At 33.6% G+C, this 26,513-nt stretch overlaps 1 protein-coding gene across 1 annotated transcript in view; it reads left to right on the top strand.

Annotated features, from left to right (window-relative positions):
* CSMD1 (CUB and Sushi multiple domains 1) overlaps positions 1-26,513 on the top strand; it is a 1,092,711-nt gene that overhangs the window by 1,045,442 nt on the left and 20,756 nt on the right. The window contains exons 55-63 of the mRNA XM_068183622.1: positions 7,843-8,031; positions 9,627-9,800; positions 13,773-13,955; positions 16,143-16,319; positions 17,268-17,447; positions 18,743-18,916; positions 19,861-20,034; positions 22,405-22,478; positions 25,458-25,569. Of these exons, the coding sequence (XP_068039723.1) occupies positions 7,843-8,031; positions 9,627-9,800; positions 13,773-13,955; positions 16,143-16,319; positions 17,268-17,447; positions 18,743-18,916; positions 19,861-20,034; positions 22,405-22,478; positions 25,458-25,569 (1,437 nt within the window). The remainder of the gene's footprint in view (positions 1-7,842; positions 8,032-9,626; positions 9,801-13,772; positions 13,956-16,142; positions 16,320-17,267; positions 17,448-18,742; positions 18,917-19,860; positions 20,035-22,404; positions 22,479-25,457; positions 25,570-26,513) is intronic.

Genomic DNA, 26,513 nt, shown 5'->3' with positions numbered 1-26,513 from the left:
TTTTATCTCTTAAAAATCTACATCTTTTTTTAGTATTTTATTTGGACCTGTATTTTGAGGTAATGTAATTCTTAAAATACCCATGCCTTGAGAAAACTATGTTCCTACTGTTTCTGTCGCAAGTAAAAAAGGGAATGTTGTGATGTTAAGGTACTTTGTGAAATAGAAACCCCATTTTTAAAAAATTATTTAAACATTAATATCTGTTAAAAATTATATTTAATCTTTTTGATGTACTCAGTATTTTCTAAAGATTGGTGATAACATTTTCTGGAATTTGAAGGTCTCTGAAGTATGGCTTTAAATTCATCATTTGTATTTCTCCACATGGACTCTACTTTTTTACTTTACTTTTATTTATTTGATAAAGCATAGGTCAAGTAGTTGGTTTACTTGCCTTTAAACTGGAGCCAAATGGCATCAGAAAAATTACAATATGCTGATCTCTATTCCCTGCTGCAAACCTGCCTGAGTAGAGCTTGGTGCAGCCTGGATGTGCTACCCCAGAAGTAGTTATGACTCTATTAAATTCTAAGCCAAGTATGTTCACTGGATTTTTTTTTCCATTAGCAGTTTGGAACCACTTTCCATTTAGTCTTTGGAAGCACAGAAAGCCAATCTCCATTCTTTCTACTTGTCATAATAACTCCTAACCACCAAAATGAGAACTGAATCAGGTGGTCTCATCAGGGCTCTGCACTCCTGATTGCGCTGCAGGTCTTTTTTCCATACATTATGCTTGAAGCAAGAACTGCTGTATTAAACACCATACTTTCTGCCTGTATTAAGGCAGACTCATATTCATAATCTGTACCAGGAAAAGTGGATATCCTTTGCTACTGTTTCCTTTAGAATTCATTTTATCTTTTTATAAAGGAGATTTAGGAGCTTTTCTGCTGTTAGAAATATGTTTCTTAAGACCAGAAACATTTTGATGGGAAGATCCATTTGGCAAAGTTGCAGAGGTTTGAGTTAGCTCACATTCTCCAGCCTGTATCAGTAAGTCCAGGCTATTTGTTAGTAATAAAGAATTCAGGTCTCTATTTATACTGCATTTGTGCTGAATTTCTAACTTGAAAGGTTTATCTTTCTTTATCTCATTGGTCTTAGATTCTTGAAAAGTTTAATTAGGCTTTTAAGTCTTATCAGGATACTGGTATTTATAAAGAATTGCTAATTTTATCATGCTATATTTAGTGGCTATGTCATTTGAACCAGTGGTAATAAGTTCCACTCCTTCACTGACAAGAAAAATAACCTTTCTGATGGCAGCTGATTGAAATGTGGGAGAGATTGAGACTGGTGACCAATCCTTCTCATTCAAAGTTAAAGCAGCTTTAAATGTAAGCACTTTTCAATCAGTGGAATCAAGGATTTATATAAGCTGAGAAATGTGGTGTTATATTTTAGTGAAATGGTATGCTCTGTCTCACCCCTCGAAAATGTCTGGTTTATTCCAAGCCTGTGATCCTCCCCTGCAGTATCCTGTGTCTGTAATCCCATTGGCCCAATCTGTTCAGCGCCCACTTTGAATCTCCCTGTTCAGTGTGCTGGGGGGACAGGGCTCTCTCTCTTCGCTGGCTCTCCTGGCCAGTGCTCTATCAGCCCCTCTCTCCCCCTCCCCTTTCCCCCCCTCTCCATCAGAAACCATGCTGTCTCCCGGGGGTAGGACCCCCAATAAACCCTCATCTAATGAGCACCCTCAGAAGCCGTGTGGAGTCTCCTTGCCTGCCTGCTGCCACCAGCGAACTCACAGCCTGGGGGGGGCCCCCAGGACAGCCCCGGGGGATCCCCCCCCTCCAAACGCGCCGTGACAGAGAAATGGATTTTGTTCAGCTTTGATTTTTCCAAAGTCAGAGTTGTTTGTTACGACTTAATTATACTTAAATGTCAGATATGCCTAATCTTTTCATATTGATAGCATATTGATATTCTTCAGAAGGATAACTTGCACTTGAGTAAGATTCCTAAATAAGGAGTGAGATGCCATGAGAGATGCCATACGATGTCTGAGATATTTACTTGATCTGGCAGAGGTGCCCCTGTCTGGAGTGAAAACAGCCTGGAGATCAGGCAAAGATTTCAAAAGGTAGTAGAAACTTTTGAGGCAGCTGAAGAGTTCCTCATCCAGGCAAAAACAATGCTCAGATTAATAAAGAATCTGGAGAAAAGGACTTAAAGTCATGATCCTAGAGTTTGTACTAGTCTGAAAAAAGCTACTGTGTTAATACTACTTGTACATAAATGCCCAAAACCGAATTTTGCATACAGAGAATAAAAGAGAAAAATAACAGGTAAGTACTTTATCTTTCTGGTCAATTTGCTATTGTAATGTGTGGCAAAGTCAGAGTTTTCATTCTTGTTTATTGTTGATTTTGCATTGACCTTTACTAAAATTCCATTTACTGGCAATTCTGTCATCATGCTTCACAAACAGAGCTTTCTTTCTTTTTATAGGCAGCATTTTTAAAAACTTGTCATAAAACCAGAGTGAATTCTCTACTCTTTATTCACTCTAGAGTGTTAGTCCCTCAACATTTTCTAGATACCAACATTAATACAATACTTTTCACATAAAACATGTTTGAAAATGCTGTTGATAAGATATGAAAGTTTATAAAAAAGCTTAAGATTTTTTCTGTCAAGAAAAAAAAAGAGAACAAGAAGCGAAATACTGTGAATGATGTACTTTTTGATGATCATTCAACTTCTTAACAGAAAGCTGTCCTAGAGGACTCTGACATGGTCTTCTAACTTCTTTGTCCTCCAGGGCTTGAATCCACTCACTATGAGGTTCCAAAGTTATCAGGGCAGACTTGGAATATTCTCCAGCTTTTCTCAGAAGACTAAACCAAGACCAACAGAATTCATTTCCCACAGAACTCTTGACAGATGTCATTGAGAGAGAGCAATCTCCATCTAATCTCACTGTGATTTACAATTGAGTCCCCAGGGTGAAAGGCAATTGGGGAAAATACTGCCTTAGTTCTGTATTCCAGCCGACTCAAATTCTTTTCTAAAGTACTCCTTGCTGCAGCCCTTCTTAGCAACAGCACACTTGTGTATATATTTAAAAACTGATAGCTGATCTTAAGTGGCACTGCAGGCATAATTGTGGTTACTTTTTAACTTCAGAGATCATATTCTCTTGCATAATCATTTGATATGCATTCATGTATGATGCAAGGATTTTGTTCACAGAGCACATGCTTAAATTATGCGTTTGGTGACTGTTTTGTATTTCATTCATCACTGAGCTGTCTAAACAGATACTGCTGGTATTGGAGTGAAAACTCTGAATCACACAGAAAAATTGATACTTTGGGACTGCAATATATTCCTTGAACATTCCATATTTCTGGTTTGCATGGAGAATTAACTTTTTCTGTTCTCCCTATTGACTTCCAGATATTGCAGTTAGAATTGCTTTTGGGTAGCTTTGGGCCAGTATATCTTCGTGAAGCAAAGTTCCTTTTAATTTCTAATACTAACTTTCTGTAAGCGAACTTGGCACGATTACCTGTTAAACCAAAGATTTAATTTTGAAGAGTTACATTTGCTTTTGTTTTAAGTTAATAATCTCACCTTCACTAAAAAAGGGACAGCTCTTGTGAATGCTGGTTAAAAATTAAACCTAGGGAGAGAATTGAATAATCCATAGGATGAAAAGAATATTTGAAAATAGATGTATTCATGAATCTAAAAAACCTTCGATAAATGCAAGAATTTTTAACATGCATCAGATTTTTCTTCTGTTTCAATAGACTCTTCTGAGATTAAAATAATTTGAACTTTACTTTCAATGTTCTCTTTCAACTAATCTAGTACTTATTTGAGTTCAGTAGCAATGATTTTCTCTAAATTGCAGTGAAAAATAAGCACTCCTTGTACTTTCTTTTGAACAAATTACAAAGTGGCATTTTACTGTTTATTTTACTGCTTTTTCTTTTGCATAATTTTTATCTATAAAGTAGTTCACTCTTTATTACTCTGATCTAGAAACAAAATAGGCAGTCAATATTATAGCTAAAAAATAATACTTTCTGATATTCTGGAGTTCCTACAACTCCCAAATGAGATTTCTGTGTGACTGATAGTCTATGATACTATGATAAGTTGTCTACATTTTTGCTCTGGAAGGCACTTTCTTTTAAAGGTTTGTGCCTTTAGATCTATACTGTCCTCCCCAACAACAACAATAACAGCAACAAAACCCAAAACCAAACCAAATAAACAAACAAAAACCTTAAAATAAGCAACACAAACCCACCAAACAAAACCACCCAAAAATCCCATCAGAAAGTAAACTAAAAATATAGATTGCATGGAGGAAGATTCATCAGACACATTAAGAAACTTAATCTGATAAAACATATGAAGCATCCTATAGCTTGGGAAGAATTCAGTAGTATGTGTCTTCATGCAAATTTCCACTAATTTTGTGTATTCATTAATGAAATTTTACTGTAGCTGCTTAAGCAGTGAATGTCCAGTTTTTAGTGCTATATTTCTTAGATAAAACAAATTTGGATGATATTAAATTCAGGCTACTAAACAAGCTTCGGTACTGTGGATCTCTGTGAGTACAGCAAGGAGTTCTATTAGTACCAGGATAAATTTTCTAATACAGAAAAAATTTAAATATGATTGATATATTGATAAACTGATATTAATTCAGCTTTGGACTATTGGCAGAGGAATGTAATTATTATTTTTCCACAGGATTTTACATATATTGTTACAGCCATAAAGCACAATTCCATCTTTTTTATCTATGTCATTTAAGGGAAGAGCTGCTCTTGAAGGTGTAGTTGCTAAAAAAGGTAGGTATCAGTGGAATGGAAAGGTGTTATTTTGCCATAGTTACTTTTTGATATGCAGTTTCATTGCAAAATGGTATCCATGTATAACATGGATATAGGTCTCAAGAAGACCTGAATTTTGTTCTATACCAGTACAAATATTCCATACAACCCTGAACTTCATTTTTTGATATGGTAGATCACAACAATGGCATTGTGTAATTGTGAGGTTGGGAATCAAATTACCATAAAAAGTAGTTTTAGCTAAATAGAAAGATTTTGAAATATTCACTTCTGTGTTTAAATTTAAATCTATCTATTTTTAAATAGTGCCTGGTGTGGGAGCTTAATTGATTCTACTTATTTAGATGGTTTTTCATTTGAACCAAGTGACACATTCACAGGAATTGTTTGGAGCATGGCTCAGGGGTTAGTATGGACAGAAGGATCATTCTTCATGAGCTGTTCAGAGAAATTCACCCTGTTCTGGAGGGTAGCAGCATACAGTGGCATAGACTGAGCTACCATCTACTGGCTTCATGCCAGAAAACAAGTGCTGGCTTTCTTTAATTCACATTGATACAGATGTGTATTCAAATGTTTAGGAACGTGTATACATTTATGTGGGAAAACTAAGTTTAAGGATGTGTTTGTACAAGGCAACTTATAACTATGCAGAGGATGCAGGCTAGTTCCAAAAGCATAAACTTTATGGCAGCATCTAGCCAGCACTACACTGTGTCTAATTGCCTAGGAAACAGGGTTAATTAGGATGCAGCATGTGTTGTTTCTGGGAACTGGTTTCTGTGAGAAAAGATTGTACTGTGAATACGTATGAGCACCTTCAGATCTAGCTTATTGTTTTGGTAAGGCAACCTGTCAGTGGACTCTACATTTTACAGACTTTCACATGCATCCCCGTTCTACAATAATAGTTGTATTGCCAGTGCAAGAATTAGAGTTAGCTGGCAAAGATGAGTAACCATGAGAAAAAAAGCAGTAACAAAAAATGTGTCATGTAAAAGAAAAAAGCATTTTCTCTTGATAATACTCTTAAATAGAGATCCCCAGAAGAAAGGATTTTGGAGCTCTTCAAAGCAAGTACAGAGACACAGACTTCCACATCCAAAATTTTCACAGCTTTCAAAGAGCAGTGAGATATTAGGACTTGATATTTTTCCCTGTTTTATGGGACAGAAAATAAATGTCAAGAGCTAAAGAGGTATTTGTTTTCTGTCAATGAAATCTTATGTAAACACATATTAATTTAACCTGCATATATCTGATTTCTGTATAAAATGTTATGGTTATACAACAATGTTTAAATAAAAGTTTTTAATATGAAATATAAGCTAAACTATTATAATGTAAGCTGACTGTAATTTCTCTGGTGAATTATTTCATAGGATTCACCATAAATCAAATAGTAATAGTTTCAGTTAGGAGAATAAAGTTTTATTACTGCTCAGGAACACAAAAAAAAAAGAAAAAGAAACCCAAAAAAAAAAAAAAAACCCACAAAAAAACCCGGATCTCTATCATTGAACACAATCATTCTACTTAATACCTTTCTAATGTTTTGTGTGCATTATTGTAATACTAATTTTTAAAAATATATTGGACTTTTCTGTGTAATTGTATTGTCAGTGTTTTTAATAACATTTGGTACATGAAAAATAAGTTTCTTTATGCCAAAAAGTGTTCTTTTCCCCAAATATTACTTCTAAAATAATTTTTATGAAGGAAAACTTCAGATTCATATGAGACATTCTGTAGACCTAGGTATATGTTTATTTAGAATTGTGAGGTTAAAATAATGAACATTTAACCCTTTTAAGAGAATAGCTTTAAAAGATAAGGGTAAATAAATTAAAACTGGATTTTGCTCCAGATTAAATTTTAGGATGTAAGAATTTAACTAAAATCCTGGTACTTTTTAGCTGATTGAATGAAATGTCTGTTCAATGAATGAGTATTTGCACAAGATGCCTTGTTCTAATGTATTGTCTAATCAGCACATTTAAATTTTATGTATGGTAAAATTTAAGCTTTTGAATAAAAGGAGTAAAAAGCAGTCCATTGGGGACTATGTATGTCTTACTTCTAAAATGATAATCTTATCTATATTCTTGTCCATTGATTTCTTTTTTATGAAAAGTGATCTGAAGTAAATGACTGTGGTTTCCTGTGGTTCTTTGATGATCTTTACGTAATGATAATAATAATATTTTAAGCCCTTTTTTTGTAGTTTATTTATGCTGTTATCTTTAGAATGAAGATGGGAGGAGTGGAGTAGGTGTTTGTAACTTTTCATAAAGTTTTCAGATTACCAGGCAGCAAAATTGGATATTTGAAAAAGCCTCTTCCAACCCAAGCTGTTAATGATTCTATGACCCTGCAGTCACTGCAAAGTATTAAATGAAGGAGTGGGGAGGGCAGCTATACTTTATATAAAAAGTAAACAGTCAGAAAAAAAAAACATAATTTGTTTAGGTTTTCAGTGGCTATCTGAAGAAATTACTTCATGCTCTTTGGTACTTACTCTCACTCATACTCCCTTATCAAGTATTTGATTTTCACTGTCTTCCTTTTCCTGTTCTACACATTAATAGCAGACAATGTCTTTAATATTAGAGGCAAATTTTCTCATTAGAAGAAATTTGAAAAAAAAGAAAATGTCAAACTGTTATTTGAACTAGGTACTGTTCCTTCACTTAAAAATTACAAACCAAGCCTACCAAGGGAATAATAAAAAACCTCTCCAATTTCTCTTTCATCTTTGAACCCATTGTATACTTGATACTGTTTATCTTGTCCAAGACTATTAAAAGCACTGGAGTAAATTGCAGTATTATTTTCAAAGCGAAAAGATCTAGTGTCTTACTTAGGAGTCAATATTTCTGATATTTGAGTCAAATAAAACCCACAAAGGAACTGTAGACGAATCACAATCATGAGCTTCTAGTGAAGCAGTGAAAATGATTGCTAAACTTATGATATTGCTGTTATGCATCAGCAGTGAATACTGTTTGTCTTACAGTGGTGAACTGCTCTGATCCTGGCTTTGTGGAGAATGCAATTCGTCACGGACAGCGGAATTATCCTGAAAGTTTCAAATACGGAACGAGTGTGGCATACCATTGCAAGAAGGGCTTTTATCTTTTGGGCTCATCTGCACTGACCTGTAAAGCTAATGGGTTATGGGATAGATCATTGCCAAAGTGTTTGTGTAAGTGTCCATTTGGTTGGATTAGCATTAAAGAATTATGCGTGACTTTAAATTGTGAAAGAATAAAGTCTAGCCATCTATTAAGGAACAATGTGGACATTAAGATCAATAAATTGCAAATTGTACATCTCAGTAAGGAAAGATTAAGGCAAAATATGCAAGTTACCATTATTAAAAATGTGTTTCCAGGGAACTGAGGAACTATTATTTCAAATTCTAGAAAGTCAACATTATTTTCCCCTATCGATGAATCATTAGGGTGTCCGGAAATAACTAGGGAAATCTAAAGTTATTATTTATTTGTTATAATTTAGAATGATAGTCTAAGACCATTAATGCCTATATCAGATATTTATAGTTTTTCAGATTCATTGTAGTGTATATGTGAGAACAAATATGTGAAATGTCGTGTGGAAAAATTTTGCTCAAGAGGGTCTTTTCATAACATCACTTCATATTTCCTCCATCATATTCTCCTCAGAGAGGGAGGAAATCTGGTGTTTCCTATGATCAGCAAGCTTCATCAAACAAAGTAACAATTTGCCTGAGTTTAATTTCCATTGAGATATTTTCCTTCTCTGATCACTGTTAATTTGCTGTCATGATTTCTGATTTGCAATGCAATTAAAAGAAGTAGTAAATGAAATTGAAGTATATTTTAATTTGAAACACATCAATAGTTTTTAAAGTTTTTGCTTTACAGAATTGCAATTTTTTACTACAATTATTTATTTCATGGATTTACACTTATATACCAGAGCAATAAATGTCACTAGGTGGGTGAATTTATTTCTTTATTATGCTTTTCATACTACTATGCATCTAATAGTCACATAACCCAAGCAGTTTTGTTTGATTTGGATTTTTTTTTCACATCAATCTATGCTTTCAATATCTGTCAATATGAGCTATAACCTGAAAAAGTGGGTTTATTCACATTTCAGTAGTAAAATATATAGGGAAAATATACATTTTTAAATACAAAATAGCCGCATATTTTTTTTTTTTAGTTTGGCCAGAATATTTACTGGTGCAAGCATGCTCCTTACTTCTTGTATCTTAGAAAAATAAGTATGATTTAAATTTATTAAAATTATCAGTAATCCATTTTCCTCTTGCTCACTCTAGTTCATCACATTGCTATAATAATATTACAGAATAAATATTTTATTTCACTATGCTGCTTAAACTGTACCTAGTTGTAGATACAATAAAGCTACTTACATTATCATATCTGCAATATATAAGCACATTACGGCAATAGCCTTATTTGGTGTCTTCCTTCCTATTACTAACCAAAAGACGTTGTACACTTTGTGGGGAAGGACCATGAGCAGAAATGAATGAGGAAAGAAAACAATATATTTTTAGAGAAAGGCTAAACTCAATAGGCTAATTTTATACATAGTTTTTTGTTTAATCTTACGAATGACCAATAAATCATCTATTGCAACAAGAAAACTGAAGCTATGTAAGAGCTGAAATCCAGACAGACACGTATATTTTGTGGAACCAGCCTTGTATTTAAAAGGTTATAAGAGATTTTTCCTTTGCTGTGAAAACATCTCATAATGTTGTGTTCTTTCCTTTGTTAGCCATTTCTTGTGGACATCCTGGGGTACCTGCAAATGCAATTCTTTCAGGAGACAAATTTACATATGGCTCCATAATTCACTATTCGTGCACAGCGGGTCGAAGGCTCATAGGAAATTCTACGAGGGAGTGCCAAGAAGATAGCCACTGGAGTGGGACTCTTCCTCATTGTTCAGGTACTTGTACCAACCGTTATCTGAATGTCACCTTCTCATATGAGTAAGGCTATTCTCACACATTTTTTTAGCCAAATATTTGTTTTGTTTATTTTCCAGTTATATTTTAATTCCACCAATAGCCACTTCGCTGTATCACACTCATTTGCTGAAATAGTCTCATAATCATCTTACTCTCTTTGTCATTACTTCACAACTTCACTCAGCCAGATGCTCTGTTTGTATACTGCAGTGTGTAGAAGATACAGTAAAACAGAGTTTCAAACTTGGTCAAGTTTTGCTTAAAAGGATACATGTGTCACATTAAATTTTTTATGAACTCTGTTTTGCATAAAAAAAGGTTGTTACATTAGAAAATTTTGATTAAGAAACTCCACACCAAAGGTATAAAGGTAAACTTTGTATATTTTGCTCCTCTTTTCTCTTGCATAAATATACTTTATTATTGTCACAATGTGTGAACACCATAAATGTCTGATGTGTTCTTGGTGCTGTCAGGAAGTACAAGAAAAATTCATTCTCTCCTAGACTATGCAAATCTAAAAGAAGCCATAAAGCATCACACAGTTTTGTTGAAGTGAAGAGTTCAGGCAAGGATTTGCTACTAAGGACACCCACAGCATATTCATAGCTTTTGTAAGGAAAACAGATATACACACTTTGGTATATAAAAATCAAATAACTGAATAGTTTTAGAAGAAAATTTTCTCGTGAGAAAATTGTTCATAATTACCCATTATACAATCTTATAACTTCCCCTGAACTATTGACATTCCTGCTGTTGGGCTGATGTAATTCAATGGGGTTCAATTCAAATTTGAGCTAATAGGTGTAAGGTACTTTGAATTATTTCCAGTACTTTGAAAAAGCTCTGAATAAGTGTTCATTGAAAACAGTCCATTTATGAGCTGCAAGGATGATTCTGCAAGGATGCTGAGCAGAATTTGAAATACTGAGAAAAGGAAATTAATTTAAATCACTACTATTTCTTTTCAGTACTCTGCTGCTCAAGGAAATAGTTTAGACTCATCTCACACTGCTAGATCCCACTGCCATTATGGTCTCTATGCCTAGACCTGAAAGACATCACTGCACAACAAGAAATCTTTTCTTGCTTATCTTAAGCTCACATTTATGTCACTTTCACCTTTTTATCCAGCATAATATCCCAGATCTGAAACTACCCCAAGATAGTCGGATAACAATCTAGTGCTGTTATCCAACATTTCTCACAACAAGGAAAAATCTCCTGTTGGTGGAGGGAAATTTTAATTGCTAATAATTGAGACTCCAGATATTTTCAGTCATGAATATGTCAGTATTTTATAGACTCGCAGATTTTGAAAATATTAAAGAGCCCTGTACTCATGTTTTATGGTGGGGAAGATATGCCTACTGTAACTAAAATACTGTTATTGATGCAGAATTCAATTTTCTGACTTTGAATACAATGGGTCACCATCGCAAGAGCAAGGTGATTGCCAAGGAAAATGAAAATCTACCTCTGTTGGCTCAATGTAAAAAGAGCAATGAACCCCCCCAAAAAAAAAAGCTGAAGAAAACTCTAAAATGGTGTTTCATTTCTCTAAGGTATTTAGAATTGTAAAACTACACTTTCCAAGTTAGATATTCAGGAGATTAATCCATCAAAATCCAATATGAATAATTTGTTGTCATAATGTCAGTGAAAGAATGATTGTGCCCAGGATGACTGAGAACTCTAATTGGTTTTGTACTTTAGGGATATGAAAAACAGTCCAAATAGAATGTTTAAAACCTGTAGTCTCTTTCAGAATGGGATTCATTTTTTTATTACATATTAATATATATTTGAATGCCTGATGGTTCTGTGATGGTAGAAATAAGATCTCTGGGTTTGTTGTCACCTGGGACCTGTTGCAGTGATGGACTTTTGTAGCTTATGAATTAAGCAATACTTGACATTTTTATTTAAAATGACACACTCATTTTTCAATACTGGATACTGAGTCTTCTACATTGCTAAATAAAAAGGGGTCTAGACCTTCATATTACTGTAACTGCCTTTGTGTATAACCTTTGATTAAAACATTTCATAGTTTCTCCAAGTCAAAACTAGGCATGTCCAAGAAAAAAAAAAAAAAAAAAGAAAAAGTCCAGTCATTCATCTGGAATAATTCTCTCAGCAAAATTCCTAAGCAACTGAGACATCATCAAATTTTCACAATCATAGATCATTCTTCCCTGAAAAATCCCTTTGTGTTCACAAGTCAAAGTATATGTGATATAACTGTTTCATACCATAAACATGCCACAGTGGGAGCCTGAATCACAGCCCTCATGTTATTTCACACATTTTGAGCAGACAGAAATATCTGTGAAATAGTAATGTCTTAGAGTAAGTGGAAGCAGATAGCATCTAGTGGCTGCATCTGCATTTCTGCTTTAGCAGTGCCAGGGCATAGGTCATGGATGACAGTGCTTGATCCCTGAGACCATTATACTCTTGAAATTTTTCCCAGAAAAATTTTTACCCATCACATCTGGCAGTCCGTCAAACAACACACAAGTACTTTACAAGTTTGTGTGTGCTGGAGATCATTCTCAACAGTCAGTTTGAAGGCAGCCACTGTATTTTGGAGAGTGAGTTTTATTGTACACAGAGAGACAGAATATACCAGCTGACTTAAGACACTCACACTGTTTACAAGCATGTATTTATACAAGGAAATCTCGGTCCAAATGCTGTAGGGCAGTGTGACAAGCACAATGTGATCTAGAAGAACCTAGTACTAAATAAAGTGAACACAATCAAAGCCCACAGGTTAGTATTGAATTCAGGAACTGTCTTGGCCTCCTTTTATATGAAATCATTATTATATCCACTTTTACTTGTCATTATTAAAACTATGTGCTTTCTGACCTAAGAAAATTTTAATTTCTAAATTACCTATTTGAGTTTTCTCAAAAATTCAGTATTGTTTTTTCTTTGTTTAAGATTTTATCTTTTTTTATGAGAGGGGTATCTATGAAGAAAAACCCATTTAAGAATATACAGACTTCAAACTATTAAAGTATTTACATGTGTTTTGAAAAATAAAAAACAACCCCAAAAAGAAAAGCAAAGCTTTTCAAACCTATAGTTTGAAAATCAAATTATAAAACCTATAGTTTCAATAAAACCTATAGTTTCAATAGAATTTGAGTTTAGACATATAATTCAAAAGTGGAGAACAAAGGATAATATTGCAGGTAACTGCAATGTAGACATAAAAGTATTTAGGAGAGATACAATTTTATACCAAAATTTATAATAAATGGTTGATACTGAGACCATGCTTCCTTAACCATCTTGTATAGTATCTCCTGTAACAGCTGATTTATGTGATAAAGCACTTGACTGGTTCATCAGACTGATGAGGACATCTTTGAGAGCTCTGTCTTGCAACACTTTCTTTCTCCTCTAAATTTGTAACCCATATTTGCATAGCAATTAAGAGGATAAGGATAATTATGAGATATTTTCATTCTTGACAGACACAGACGGGCATGAGTATTTTCTGTAGTTATAGATATTTCAAATGCATTTCCTAAAAATTTGAATATGATTCTCCTCACCTTTCCTGTTATTTAATTCTTGTTATTAGATGTCATTACAAGTTAAAAAATAAAGCACAATGAGTAGAAAATATAATTTATATTAAAAAGCATCAGATTTGTTGAACTGATAAAAAGTGACAGGGGTGGTTCAGTGTTCTCAATTTTCTTTTAGCTTTATTTTGGGTTTAGGACTGTATTTGTCTGAGAGAAGAAGTATGGTAAAAAGATAAGTATTTTCTTCTTTGACTTTATTTTCACACTATAATACTGAAGAAAATGGATTGATTGTAATAGAAACAATGCAGTCGCTCTATTCACAAGAGAGTAGTTTCCTTGCCACTACGTTTGCACATAATGTCCCTGCCAATAATTGTGCTCTGTTTTGTTTTGCAGGAAATAATCCTGGTTTTTGTGATGATCCAGGAGTACCAGCTCATGGGTCTAGACTAGGTGATGAATTCAAAACAAAAAGTCTGCTACGTTTCTCATGTGAAATGGGTTATCAACTGCGAGGGTCTGCAGAGCGAACATGCTTGCTTAATGGTTCCTGGTCAGGTACACAGCCTGTGTGTGAAGGTAGGAATTAATACATTGGCATTTTGACACTATTGACACACTTCCAAAAGACTTTTTATTCTTTGATTGAAAAATTTTGTTAGGCAGAAATATGCTTTCATAACATCCTGCAGAAAAGTGATAAATGTTTACAAGCAGTTCATGTTTTGCTTAAAAACTTAAATCCAAGCTGCTAGAGTTTTGGCATATATATTTATAAGAACTTTTTGAGAAAATAATTTTAGTTAAAAAATAATTAGCCTGAACGTAAATAATAGACACCTGAGTTAAATGTTAAACAAATGCTTTTGATTGAAGACATGAAAATGGAGTGATAAATAAATCTGTCATCTGTTTTGTAATGATAAAATACTTTCATCTTCTCTTTCTATGTAATATCTATGCATCAGGGACTGAATAAATGATAGAATAAAGTTGTATAAATGAACATATAAATTAAGTGTAAATTAAATCAATGCATATTTCTCAAAGGAAGTTAGACTATTTTCTAACAAGATATTTTTATGCTGCCTCGTTCAGAAGAAATGCAATAAAATATTTCTGAAATCACATTTTAAAATAAGATAAAATAACATAATAAAGAATATTTACATTTTTTATGCAGTTAAAATTGGGAAGCATAAATAGAAGACTTTAAATTCAGTTTTTTAATGACTTCTCATTTTCCGAGAATGTTTGAAAACTTGCTTTATCTAAGTCATCAGAGTTAATAGACTCTATAGTATCTGTCATCTCCTAAACTACATGATAAAATGAAAGATAGAGCAAATTTTTTTGTTACAATTCTTTTTTTATCTACACTTTTTATTCTTAGAACAATTATTCTTTTGCAGTATTCTTCAGCACAGACTAATCTTCTGTCAGTGCAGATAGCATCATAACTGTGTAAAAATGGCAGTGGGCACAGGATCAGTATTTTCAGCTGCAAACTGAATTTTTGCAGTATCCTTTCTGCTACCCTTACATGAAGACATTAAGTATAGTTGGACAGCAGAAGTCAGCGGAAATTATCTGTGTTTTAAATGCTGCTTTTTTTTGACTTTAATCATAGTGTTTGCTTCAACCTTGTCTTTTCAGGAAAAAAAAAAAGAAAAACGAGAATAAAGCCTATTTTTTTTCCATTTTTCTATGGTCCTTCAAGTGTTTCCTATTTATTCTAAGCAACAATGAGATTAGGAGGAGAGCATCTATTGATTCATGCAAGTTCAAGTTACAACCTGTTGAATTTTTCTCTTCACTATTTGAAACTTTTAAACTTAAAAAGTGATTAAAAATTTATTTTTAAAAGGCATTAAGGTATTATTCCAAACATAAATGGTAGATGAATTTTTAATTGGCAAATCATATTTGTTTTAATCACAAAACCCAACACTGTATATATTAATTATTAGATTATAAGTATTATGTTGGGGGCCATCCAGCAGATGCACATGCAGCGGGTCCAAGTCTTTCTTCTACTGGGGACCCCAGAGGTGGATGCAGTACTCCAGGTGGGGATCTCAAAAGATTGGAGTTGCTAGAAAACTTGTTAGGAAAACTCAAAACAAAAACTCAAATTCTTTTAATGATTGGTTGGTCCACTGAGAGAAAAAACAACCTCACTTCCAAAAAACCCCAACATGTAATCAAAGTAATCAAGTTAAGCTGCTGTCAAATCTTGGACATATGAAGCTGAAACATAGTTATTGCCTTAAATAATTGATATAGATGCCCAAAAGATATAGAGGCAAATATAGAATGTCTGTTCTTTTCTTGATTCAAAAAATAAATCACCAAGGTCACAATTTACTACTTATGCATTTTTACAATTGAAAACGGAGATAGCAGAAGACAGGAAAAGAATATAAAAATGTGCTAAAAGGCAAAACAGTGGTACAGGTCTGTCAGAAAGTCTTGAATGAGCTTTATTTCCTCCAGTGACTGTATTGGGTGGAGTAGAAGAAAAAGAGCAAGCTATCTGAATCAGGAATTGAGAAAAAAAATGAAAAAAAATGCTAGTAATAATATTACCAAAGAGAATTAAAATGTTAATTCAAGAAAATAGCTATTGCATATTTTCTCAGTAAAACTTGCTATAGGTGTTTTCAAAGATGAGCTATTGACCTAGTTGTTCTTTTCCTTTTATTTCATCCAAGTTAGTCACCCATCATCAAAATACTTTTTCTTTTTTTAAAAATCTCTTTGCAGCTGTATCTTGTGGGAACCCTGGCACACCAGCCAATGGTATGATAATATACACTGATGGAATATTATTCTCCAGCTCAGTCATTTATGACTGCTGGGAAGGTTACAAAACTTCAGGGCTAACTACTAGACATTGTACTGCTAATGGGACATGGACTGGCACTGCTCCAGACTGCACAGGTCAGAAACAAATTTTCTTCCCCTAAAGCTCTAACATAGTAAGTCATCCAGCCTTTCTACTGAATTTTATTTTTTTGATAGATAAAATAACACATTTTTCCACATTCCTGTCTTTAATATATGAATATTTTTATATATCTAAAGGTACATGCCCTTATAATACGTGCTAGATGCTTCCAGAACTATCTTCTTAAGATGACTACATTACTAACTTTATTGTATTTGTTTATGTCAGAAATGTCAATTTGATGATATTAATATTATTTAGAATAATGTTGTACTTGGCTGTTTCTTTAGAGTTTCCTTTAGTATTTTTTCCTTTTTTTCCCTTGTGGCTTATGCTTAGAGGAGGAAGTTCTGGTAGCTCAAAATCAAATTTTGCATGATTGGATACATTACTGTGCCAGTTTTTATTGTAAGCCAAATGAGTCAGAATTGATCAATCACCATTGTGCTAGGGACCAAGAATCAGGGAGCAGCAAGACTGGACTATTCCATCAGGTAAGGTAAGCAGGGACCAGAGGAGTGCTACAAGGCAAGCGGCGTTAGTGGCTTCGCTGACAAAGCCAAACTCACAATACCTCATGCATGCGCACACACACACAAAAAAGAAATATATAATTGGGGAAAAAAGAGGCATTTTGTAACTCTTCTGGAATTGCATTGCACCACCAACTTCAGGATTGATGTGACAAAGATCTCAGTATGAAGGTAGAAAACATCCTGTCAAAACTACCACCAACAGTCTACAGGAGCTGTAGAGCATGCCAGATGAGGCTACTGTCTTAAAGGAAAATTATATTTGGTCCATGCTATTGAAATGCCTCAGAAAGATAACTTTTCTTGACAGAAACAATTTTTTTCTCATATTGTAAACAAAAAGAAAGGACATTAGGTGTGTGTGGTTATATCTTTATTTAAAAATTCCTTTTTTCTTTTCCTCAATAGTGATTAACTGTGGGGATCCAGGTGCATTAGCAAATGGCATTCAGTTTGGAAATGATTTTACCTTTAATAAGACAGTCAGCTATCAGTGCAATCCAGGCTATCTGATGGAACCTGCAAGTTCATCTACCATGCGTTGTATAAAAGACAGCACTTGGAACCAGAGTAAACCAATTTGCAAAGGTGAGTTTTTGAATTTAACAGTTTACAAGTACTATTTGGACACATATGTGATATTCACTAACTGGTATTTTATTTATTAAAAAAATATTCTCTAGAACAATTACTGTTCCAAATGCAACTAGAACATTTAGATAAGTATTTCTGTAGAATTTATATTTGTTTTGCACATATGTTGTGGTAGAATAGTAGTCAAAATAGTGACATTACTGACTAAAGTAGGAAATCACTGCAATAGATTGTCAGAGTGCTCAGCTTGAACAAATATGAACGTAGTACCCATTTTCCTTTTTGGCCCATTTCTCTTGGATTAGTTAGACAAAATTCTGTAACAGGATTCTGCAAACCAAGCTTTCTGTAAAAAATTCCCTTGTTGCAGTAGTGTAGCCATCATAAACAGCCAAAACCATGCTTCATAAATAGCTAATTACAAGTGCTAGCAGGAAGGTCATAGTGGAGATGAGGCTGAAAGACAAATAATGCAGCCTGGTGAAAATTGTTAAAACAATTTCAGCAGCCCAGGGAATAAATTTAACAGCCTAGGGTATCTTCTGCTTATAGAAGGTCTAGGCTGCCAACTCACCTAGTACCACTTCACTGTGATATCTTAGTCTAGCCTACTATATAAATTTTGGCCTATGCATTCAACTGACTGCATTTTTCTGTCATCAGAATTGCTGCCTGAGTGATTTTATGGTTGTGGTCTTTGTTGAAAGAAATTATATGGAAATGTAAACATGGACATTCCAAATTTCATCATTTTAGGCACTCTTATCAGAAGATGAAAAACATCAGAATAATTTCTTTGCCCCTAATTGCCAATAAAATTAATTACCATTGTGTGTGGAAAGCCTTAGAAAATGAGCAGGTGAATGAGCAGTCATATTAAATAGTGCTGCAAAATTAGTTTAAAAGAAAATGCAAATATTTAGAAATTCAGAATCATAAAAACTTATTTATTGAAAGAAATAATGTTTATTGAAAATCTTTACCTAGCTAGTAACCTGTTGCCAAAAATAATCAGTAATGAATATGTAGGGAAAAATATGAAACTAGGTAGCTATGTACTCTTCAGGCTTCTAGCAACCTAGCAGTCAGGGACTTCCTAAATCCAGAGCCTTTATTTTTGTTTTTAAATTAGTTTTCTATTACAGGCTGCTTTATCAACACAGGTATGCTTTGTTGGAACAACAGTCTGAAATACCTTTTTTTAGATTCAAATATATGAGTGTGTATTATATTACATATTCCTAAACCCTATAAATTCCTGAAATTGTAACTTTTCTTTTCTGACACAGCTATTACTTGTGGCCCTCCTCCCACAGTACTGTATGGGAAAGTGGAAGGATCTGATTATCGTTGGGGTGCTAGTGTGAGTTACAGCTGTGCAGAAGGCTATCAGCTGTCCAACACAGCTATTCTCTCCTGCGAAGGGCGAGGAGTTTGGCGGGGAGATATCCCACAATGTTTGCGTAAGTTTTCAGGGTACAGTTGTATTGGGCTTTACTAAAGCTACATCCAGTTGTCTTGGGCTACAGTCACAGAATCACAATTTATAAAGGACTCAGCTACATCAGGTAATATATGAATTACTGCAGGATTCTCCTTCCTTGTACCAAAAAGCTGACCTTATTATGAAATTTGACTGGCTGTGTCCATTAAAGGTCACAGTCTTCTTCCTTCCTCCAAAAGTCACCCGCATCTCTTGTTACCTAATTGTATCCATCACCATTTGACTTACTGGTAATCCTATTGGATGTTCTGAATTTGGCTTGTGATGAGCATGACTGGAATATTCCCTTACACTTCTCCTTTTTTTTTCTCCCCTGTTTCCATTGCCATTAATAGGTGAAAACAAGGATGCTAACCCTTAAGCTAATAGCTCATAGCCTTTCTAAGCATTTTTTTCTTTCAGAAGGCGAGTACATACCTTCATATCTTGCTTGTATTTACTTTTCAGCATTTTCTAAATCTGTCAACTCAGCTCTTTGAATGCTTGAAATCTTGTTAGGACCCTGATAAACATTTTTCCTTTTATCTAATTAGGGCAAAAATTTCCAACCTACTCATCTGAGTGTGTCAGATGTGAAAAAATGGTTTTATTTTTAAGCATTGCAATATAGCATTGTCTACTTTGGGATTATTTTGTCATCCAAATCTAATCAATATTTAAGTCTCACTTAAAAGCTCTATTTTCCCAGGTTAAGTTCTATGCTTACAATAGCTATAACAGTGACAATTTATTTTAAATTGCTGTCAAGAATTTAGGAGATCTACAGTCCTAAACAGATAAATGAATTTTATTTGCACTCATATCCAGTATATCTGCCTTGCACATAAAACAATGTAGAATACTTCAGGTAAAAGCATGTGCAGATTTTGATACCTTTTTTTTCTTTTCATTTTTATGTATCAGCTGTGTTTTGTGGTGATCCTGGTACTCCAGCAGAAGGACGTCTCAATGGAAAAAGTTTCACCTACAGATCTGAAGTTAGCTTCCAATGCAGACCTCCTTTTATTTTGATAGGCTCCTCAAGAAGATTCTGTCAAGCAGATGGTACTTGGAGTGGAATTCAGCCAACATGCATTGGTAATAAACTACCCCTAATGCATGTTCTACTGAGAATATTCTTGATAAACTATTACACTATCATAAATCCAGCAATTAGCTATCCAAGTATAGAAAAGATCTATGTAATATAAAAATAACTAGTTTAATAAGGTTATATTTTGAGTATAAATACTACAGGATAAACACAATCACATATGAATTTATTTGTATATTTACATGGTTGTTTGTCTGCTGGAAATGCAGAACATCAATAAGGGCAAGTATATAAATTTGTTCCATCTATTTTTAGAATCTCTTGGATATGCAGAAGACTGTGGCAGATTAAAGACCAGATTTTGTCACTGGAGAGTTAAAGGCACTTATCGATCCTAAATCAAAGTGTTTTCAACTTTGTGAACACGGCTTGTACATATCTGATCTTTTGAAATTCTAATTCCCAAATACTCTCAGTTTCTCATTGACTGTTGTGCAACTGGTAGGCTTTTAGCATGTTATGTCAATCAGACTGACACCTTTAACTCCCACTGAAATCATAATTTGATCCCACTTGGGGTGACTTGCTAGAGAAAATTGGTTTAGTTTTATAATAAAAAAATTCTCTTAGATATTTTTAAAAAAACATATTCAGATGTAGATTGTAGGCTGTTTATATATTTTGTTTTGATAGAGATATTGGCTGTGTTAAAGAGCTGGGCACTCTGAAAAAAGGTTATAATCATGATTATTGAAAGCAGCCTGTATTTTTAAATGAAGACATAACAGTCAACATAATTATTTTGTATTAATTAAAAAATTATCTCCATAGTTTTTGAAAACTGGGCAATCATCTCACACCTATATTTTGCTACAGAAGCAAGAAGGCTTAAAAAAGCTAATTTTAAGGTCTGATGCAAAGAGTCAATTTTAAAAATGTAATAATCACATTTCTGTTTCTATTTTATATAGTATAATATAGAAGCACATGGAAAGTAGTGCGCCAAAGATACAAGTTTTTCTTGTACATCATAGTTTTTATGTTACTGTAAAAGGAAAATATTAGATCATGTAACATATTTATAGATAAATTATCTAAGCAATTTGAAGGTTAAAAACAGTGAACAATGTCTAGAATTAGACCTGAAAAAACCACATAGTGGAAGCTTTTCAGTTTCTGGGTGGCAATGGTTTCCTTAGAATACTTTGTGAAGTCTTGCTTTGGGTTCTTCAGATGAGACCTATCTTAAAAATTCAATTCAGCTTCATGTCTATTACTAGAAATAGAATTCCAGCTGTTGATATTTTTTTTAAAGTTCCAGAGCTGTTCAAGCATCTTAAGATCAGGAGCATGTTTGCTTTTCATTCTTACATGTTAGGTCAACATCCACCTAACTTTTGAAACTTTTGGTAAATATCAGTCCAGTTAAATTTTTATACTCTACTGATGGTCAATATTGAAAATGGGAGTTGGCCAAGAGTGAAATGAAATATCGCGTTATTGGAAATGATAAGTTCAATTTTTGCTCTACAGAAAACGAAAAATGGTTACAGATGAGGTATAGTCACAAGATGTGTTCTTTATAATTCAGTGTTAGCACACAGCAGACTCGGTTGCCAAGGGAGAATCACATACTACAGAAAAATCCACTGAATGGAGCTCTGTGCTGTCTAACTGGTGGATATGATTGGGCATCTCCAAAGCCACCACCAGAATATGGGCATTACTGAATGAAAAATAGATCCAGGCTGCTTTAAAGTACTCTCATGAAACAGAACAATTTGTTTTACTCTGTTGGCCTGTGCTTATTTCATGGAGGGAATTTAATTCTCCAGCAACAACTGAGTTCCATTAGAAACTTGCTTTTTTGGGGCATAGAAAAAAAAAAGCCTATACAAAAATAAAGAGAAAACAGGCTGATTATGGGTTTGGGGTTTTTAGTTTGTGGGATTTTTTGGGTTTGAAAAAGTTGTTTTATTTTGGGAATGTTTTTTTTTAGAAATACTTATCATTAAGCTGTTCATTTGAAATAAAGAAAATATAAAGATTTCTAAAGATTTCTCTATGTATTCCAATTGCATTGTGAATAGTGAACTATACTATGGATTCAAAGATATTTTAAAGGATAAGATTGCTAAAAATTAATGCAACCCTAACTGTAAAGTCTGCACTACCAGAAATACCTGCAAAAACCTTTTTAAAAAATTACAAAGTGCTGAAAGAAATTACTCTGTTTTACCTGGTAATTTAGTTGGCAATACTAGTGTAATATATAGAAAAACACACATTCAATTAAAAAATTGAATTCTTGTCATCACTAGACATTGATGAAATGATTTAATCTTTGCAAACAGTTTTTAGAGTATCTTTGTCATACCATAGTAATATGTGTCGTGTTTCACATTTTGCATTAGATCCAGCTCACAATACATGTACAGACCCTGGTACTCCACATTTTGGAATACAAAATAGTTCCAGAGGTTATGAGGTAATTTTTAAATTATTATTTATTAGCTTTCTAAATGTATTTAATAATTACATAAGAAATTTAATGAGAAACATTATCTGTAGTCTTAAATGTCTGATGTAAACCTTGAGAAATTTCCACCCTCTTTTTAATAAAAACTCATTCTTCATGCGAAGCTTTTTTAAAAACATTCAGTTTAAAGAAATAACATCTAACCCTGCAATATATCATGCATTCAGTCCTTTAGGAGACTTCAGTAGGGAAGGCTATTTATAAATTGATTACTTAATATGATATGACATAATATAATTACCTTGCTTTATGATAATAATTCCTTCATACATTGATGAATAGTCAGTAAATACCTAACAACCTGTGTGATTCAAAGGCCATGTAGTCCTTGACAAAAAAGTCAGCAAGTGGCTTTACTAAATTAGAAATTCATGTTATATTTTATTCAGTCAGAGAAGATAAAATTATTTTGTGTTGTGTACAGGTTCTCTGTGATGAATATCCTTTCTATAATTTCCAGATTCCTTACAGGTTGTTAGTTAACGAGTGAGAGGCAGAAAAGTGACCGAGGAAATAACCATAGATGCAACAATGACCAATCCACAGTCATTGTATATACTGAAAAACTTTCTGTGGATAGATCTTTCAGTTTTAAATGTGTGACTGAAATTTAAAATAAGTTCTGTTTAGATTTACTGCTTTTTTCTAAGCCTAGGGCAGTGTGCCCCTTGTGACCAAATTAGCAGAACTGTTTGCCAAAACATCCTTTCTGTAAGTTCCTCTCGTTACTCTCTCTCCTGCAATTTTTCTGTCTTTTGTTTCTGTGGCTGTCAGCTCTTTTCTTCATCTTCTGCTCCTACCTGGCTCACAGATACTGAGGCACTTCTCCCTGAACCACATCTTGTGGCCCTACCCAAGGCAGTTCTGCGTCCAGTAATAGGTGCAGTTGCCTTTCTGATGTCTCATCTTGATTCTGTACCTGTCCCCATTTTCTCTTTAAAAACAACTCCAGTCTTTGAATCTAATTTTAACAGGGGGTTGTTTTATTTTTTCTCCCCCTATCTGCCTCACAATTGTCTTTAATAATTGTACTGGCCAATTCACTCTTCTACTGTCTGTTATTCATGTTTATGTAGACTGATCTTCTCTTCCCATTCACCTCTAGAGGCCGTAGTAGGTCTTCCTCTGTTGTGCATTAAGTCTTTCTCCAGTACGTGTTCCTTCTCAGAGTGCTATCTTGTACCACAACATGGAGACTTCTCTCTAGTGACTACAGAATTAGATTGTTTTGGGGTTTTTCATACATTATTTGTGGGCTTCCTGTTTGTATTACATAGCCATGCTTTTATAAAACACTTTTCAACAGTCTTTCCTTATTATAGAACAGTGTGATGACAGGCAGCAGATCTTTGTAAGGTTTTCCTGTGTACCAGCATCCTGTCTTGCCCCGTTTATTCTTTGCCTTTTGTGCTTCCCTACTCTGTGACTTATAAATGCCCCCAATGTTTTTCATCCAAGTATTATATAAAGAGTGTGCTGCTTTCGTTTTAACTTTTACCAGTAAAATGAAAAAGCAGTGTAACTTTTTAACTACCTTGAACCTATGTTAGTTTTTGCTTGGTCTTTTGGAGCACTGAGAAAAGATTTTCATCTTGTTATTACTGACAGCAGAATTGGCACAAGTAAGATGACTTAGACTCAAGACTAGCCACACACTGTTCTACTCCCTATGAAAGACGTACTGCATGTCCTTGACAGGATAGAGAGAATAATATGTTTAAAAAACATTACAAAGACATAAGTCTACAAAGCCATATCACTATATGACCTTTAAAAACACCAGTGATTTTCCCAAGCTACCTCTGGAAGAAATGGTGTACATTTGCTCAACATCTGTCATAATATGCAGGTTTTATACAATTGAGTGTATAGATAGCAGGTAGCTACTTTTGAAGATGCTAATTTTTAATTTCCATTGAAGTCCTTCTATGACATTTGCAGTGCAGAGCTATCTGCCTTTCTGTAACTGCAGGCTCTTACTAATACACATTGATCACTACTAATTTGCAACTTGTATATGTGATATGTTATTTAATTAAAGTAATATAATTTCCAATAATGTCAATTTTGTCTAATTTATTTATTTATTTACTTGCCAAGATTTTTTAATCCAAAACAAAAGTAATGCTTTACTGATTAGCCCTGTATCATTAAATAACTTGGCCCGGAGTTACATTTTTGTTACTTTTGTCAGTACCAACAATAAGTTCATTTTACTAGAATGCTCCACACAATCTCTTTCTCATCTCTTAAGAAAATTATTTCTCACCTGCAGTTTTGTATGTAGTTTTCATGCATTTATATTCCCAGTTGAAATCTAAAGAGCATTTTCTCAGTTATTTTACCTTTCTTTTGAGAAAGGTCATATCATATTTGACCATAGGAAGGCTTTCCATGACTTCACTCTGCTAGTTGAACATCTCAAATAAAACTTAATAGTAATAAATGCAGTGTAATAAGTTTTCACCTGGAGTTTTCTCTAGCGAATATATTTGTAGATTAAACAGTTCTTCATATTTTTTTTCATTCTAAAAAACCCCATACTTAGTTAAATCACACTACAAAAAGCCTTTGAAAATTGACTTTATGGTCTATTGAAATATATGCAGTGATATACAGGAAAGAGAGGCATCTCAGGCATTTAGTTTCCTTCTCTCACACTGAAAAACTAATCCACAGAAATGTATGAATATCATTCTTTTCCATGCAAACAGTCAGTATTTTTCCACATACTGCTTTTAAATAAGATCATGAAATAATCAATTACTTAAGTATTTCATCACATTAAAAAAAAAGTATAACTCTAGAAACTGCAAAAAGTAGACATTTTTATTTTTGGAAAAAAACTGTATAAACTTATCACTGTCTTGATATCTGACTACACATGATGGATCCTTCTTCTGTCTAACATTCTGGTTTGATCCTTAGGTTGGGAGCACAGTCTATTTCAAATGCAGAAAAGGTTATCATATTCAGGGATCTACCACTCGTTCTTGTCTTGCTAACCTAACTTGGAGTGGCATACAATCCGAATGCATTCGTAAGTCTGGTTTCTATTCTAATGACTCAGAACAGTATGCAATTTAAAGAGTTACAAAGTGATACATGTGGAAATTCATGACAAATTATTTGCTACAGGGATGGGTAGTTTTATTTAAAACATATTTTTAAATGTTTTATTTGTTGTTCCTTATTCAAAGACCAAATGTATATTTAGGGTATTAATTTGAAGGAAGATTTTTTCAGATTTTTTTTAATGAAGTTCACAATAATTCTGTCAGTTTTACTGAAAAATCTGTTATAGTTAACCTACTGCATTAGCTACTTTAATTAAGCTAGAAATATTTTTGTGTGTGTAGTGGATTAATAAAGAATGGAAGGTGACCCAAAATATGCATGGAATTATTTTGTTGCCTAGTATTTTGTGAATCATAAACTAGAACTCAGCAAAACCCATATTTTCTGGGCTATGCATGGTTATGCAAATTACTTATAGCTCTGTGTGAGTTGGAGGACATCAAATAACTATTGCAATAAAATACACTGACCTAAGCTAAAAGTAATTCATTACACTGACCTTAGATTCTTATCCTGTTTTGAATTATCTTTGGGTTGTTATAAATGAACACCATGTGGTACAAAGAAAGAAGTATATTGAGTAACCAAATATGTTATAGTCAATGTCCTATGACAAAACATTCTTGTAGAACCTTTATTTCAATTGAATTGCATTTATTTATCACAGTAACCCCTCTAATTTTCAGAACACAGAGCAGAAGTGATTCTTGAAGCTGTGACAGTACAATAATTCACAGGACCAATTATTGTACAATGGCATGTGCTTCCCCTCATTTTAAGTGTTTTCTGATTCCTAGCATGATTTGATTTTGGTTTATTCTTTAAAAATACACAATAGTATCATTTCCACCCCACAATAATAAAACTATACACTCTGAGTGTTACTTTCACAATAGCTACTTGACA

Source organism: Anomalospiza imberbis, chromosome 3 (assembly GCF_031753505.1).
Source record: "Anomalospiza imberbis isolate Cuckoo-Finch-1a 21T00152 chromosome 3, ASM3175350v1, whole genome shotgun sequence".
Taxonomy (NCBI): domain Eukaryota; kingdom Metazoa; phylum Chordata; class Aves; order Passeriformes; family Viduidae; genus Anomalospiza; species Anomalospiza imberbis.
This window is presented reverse-complemented; position numbering and strand designations above follow the sequence as displayed.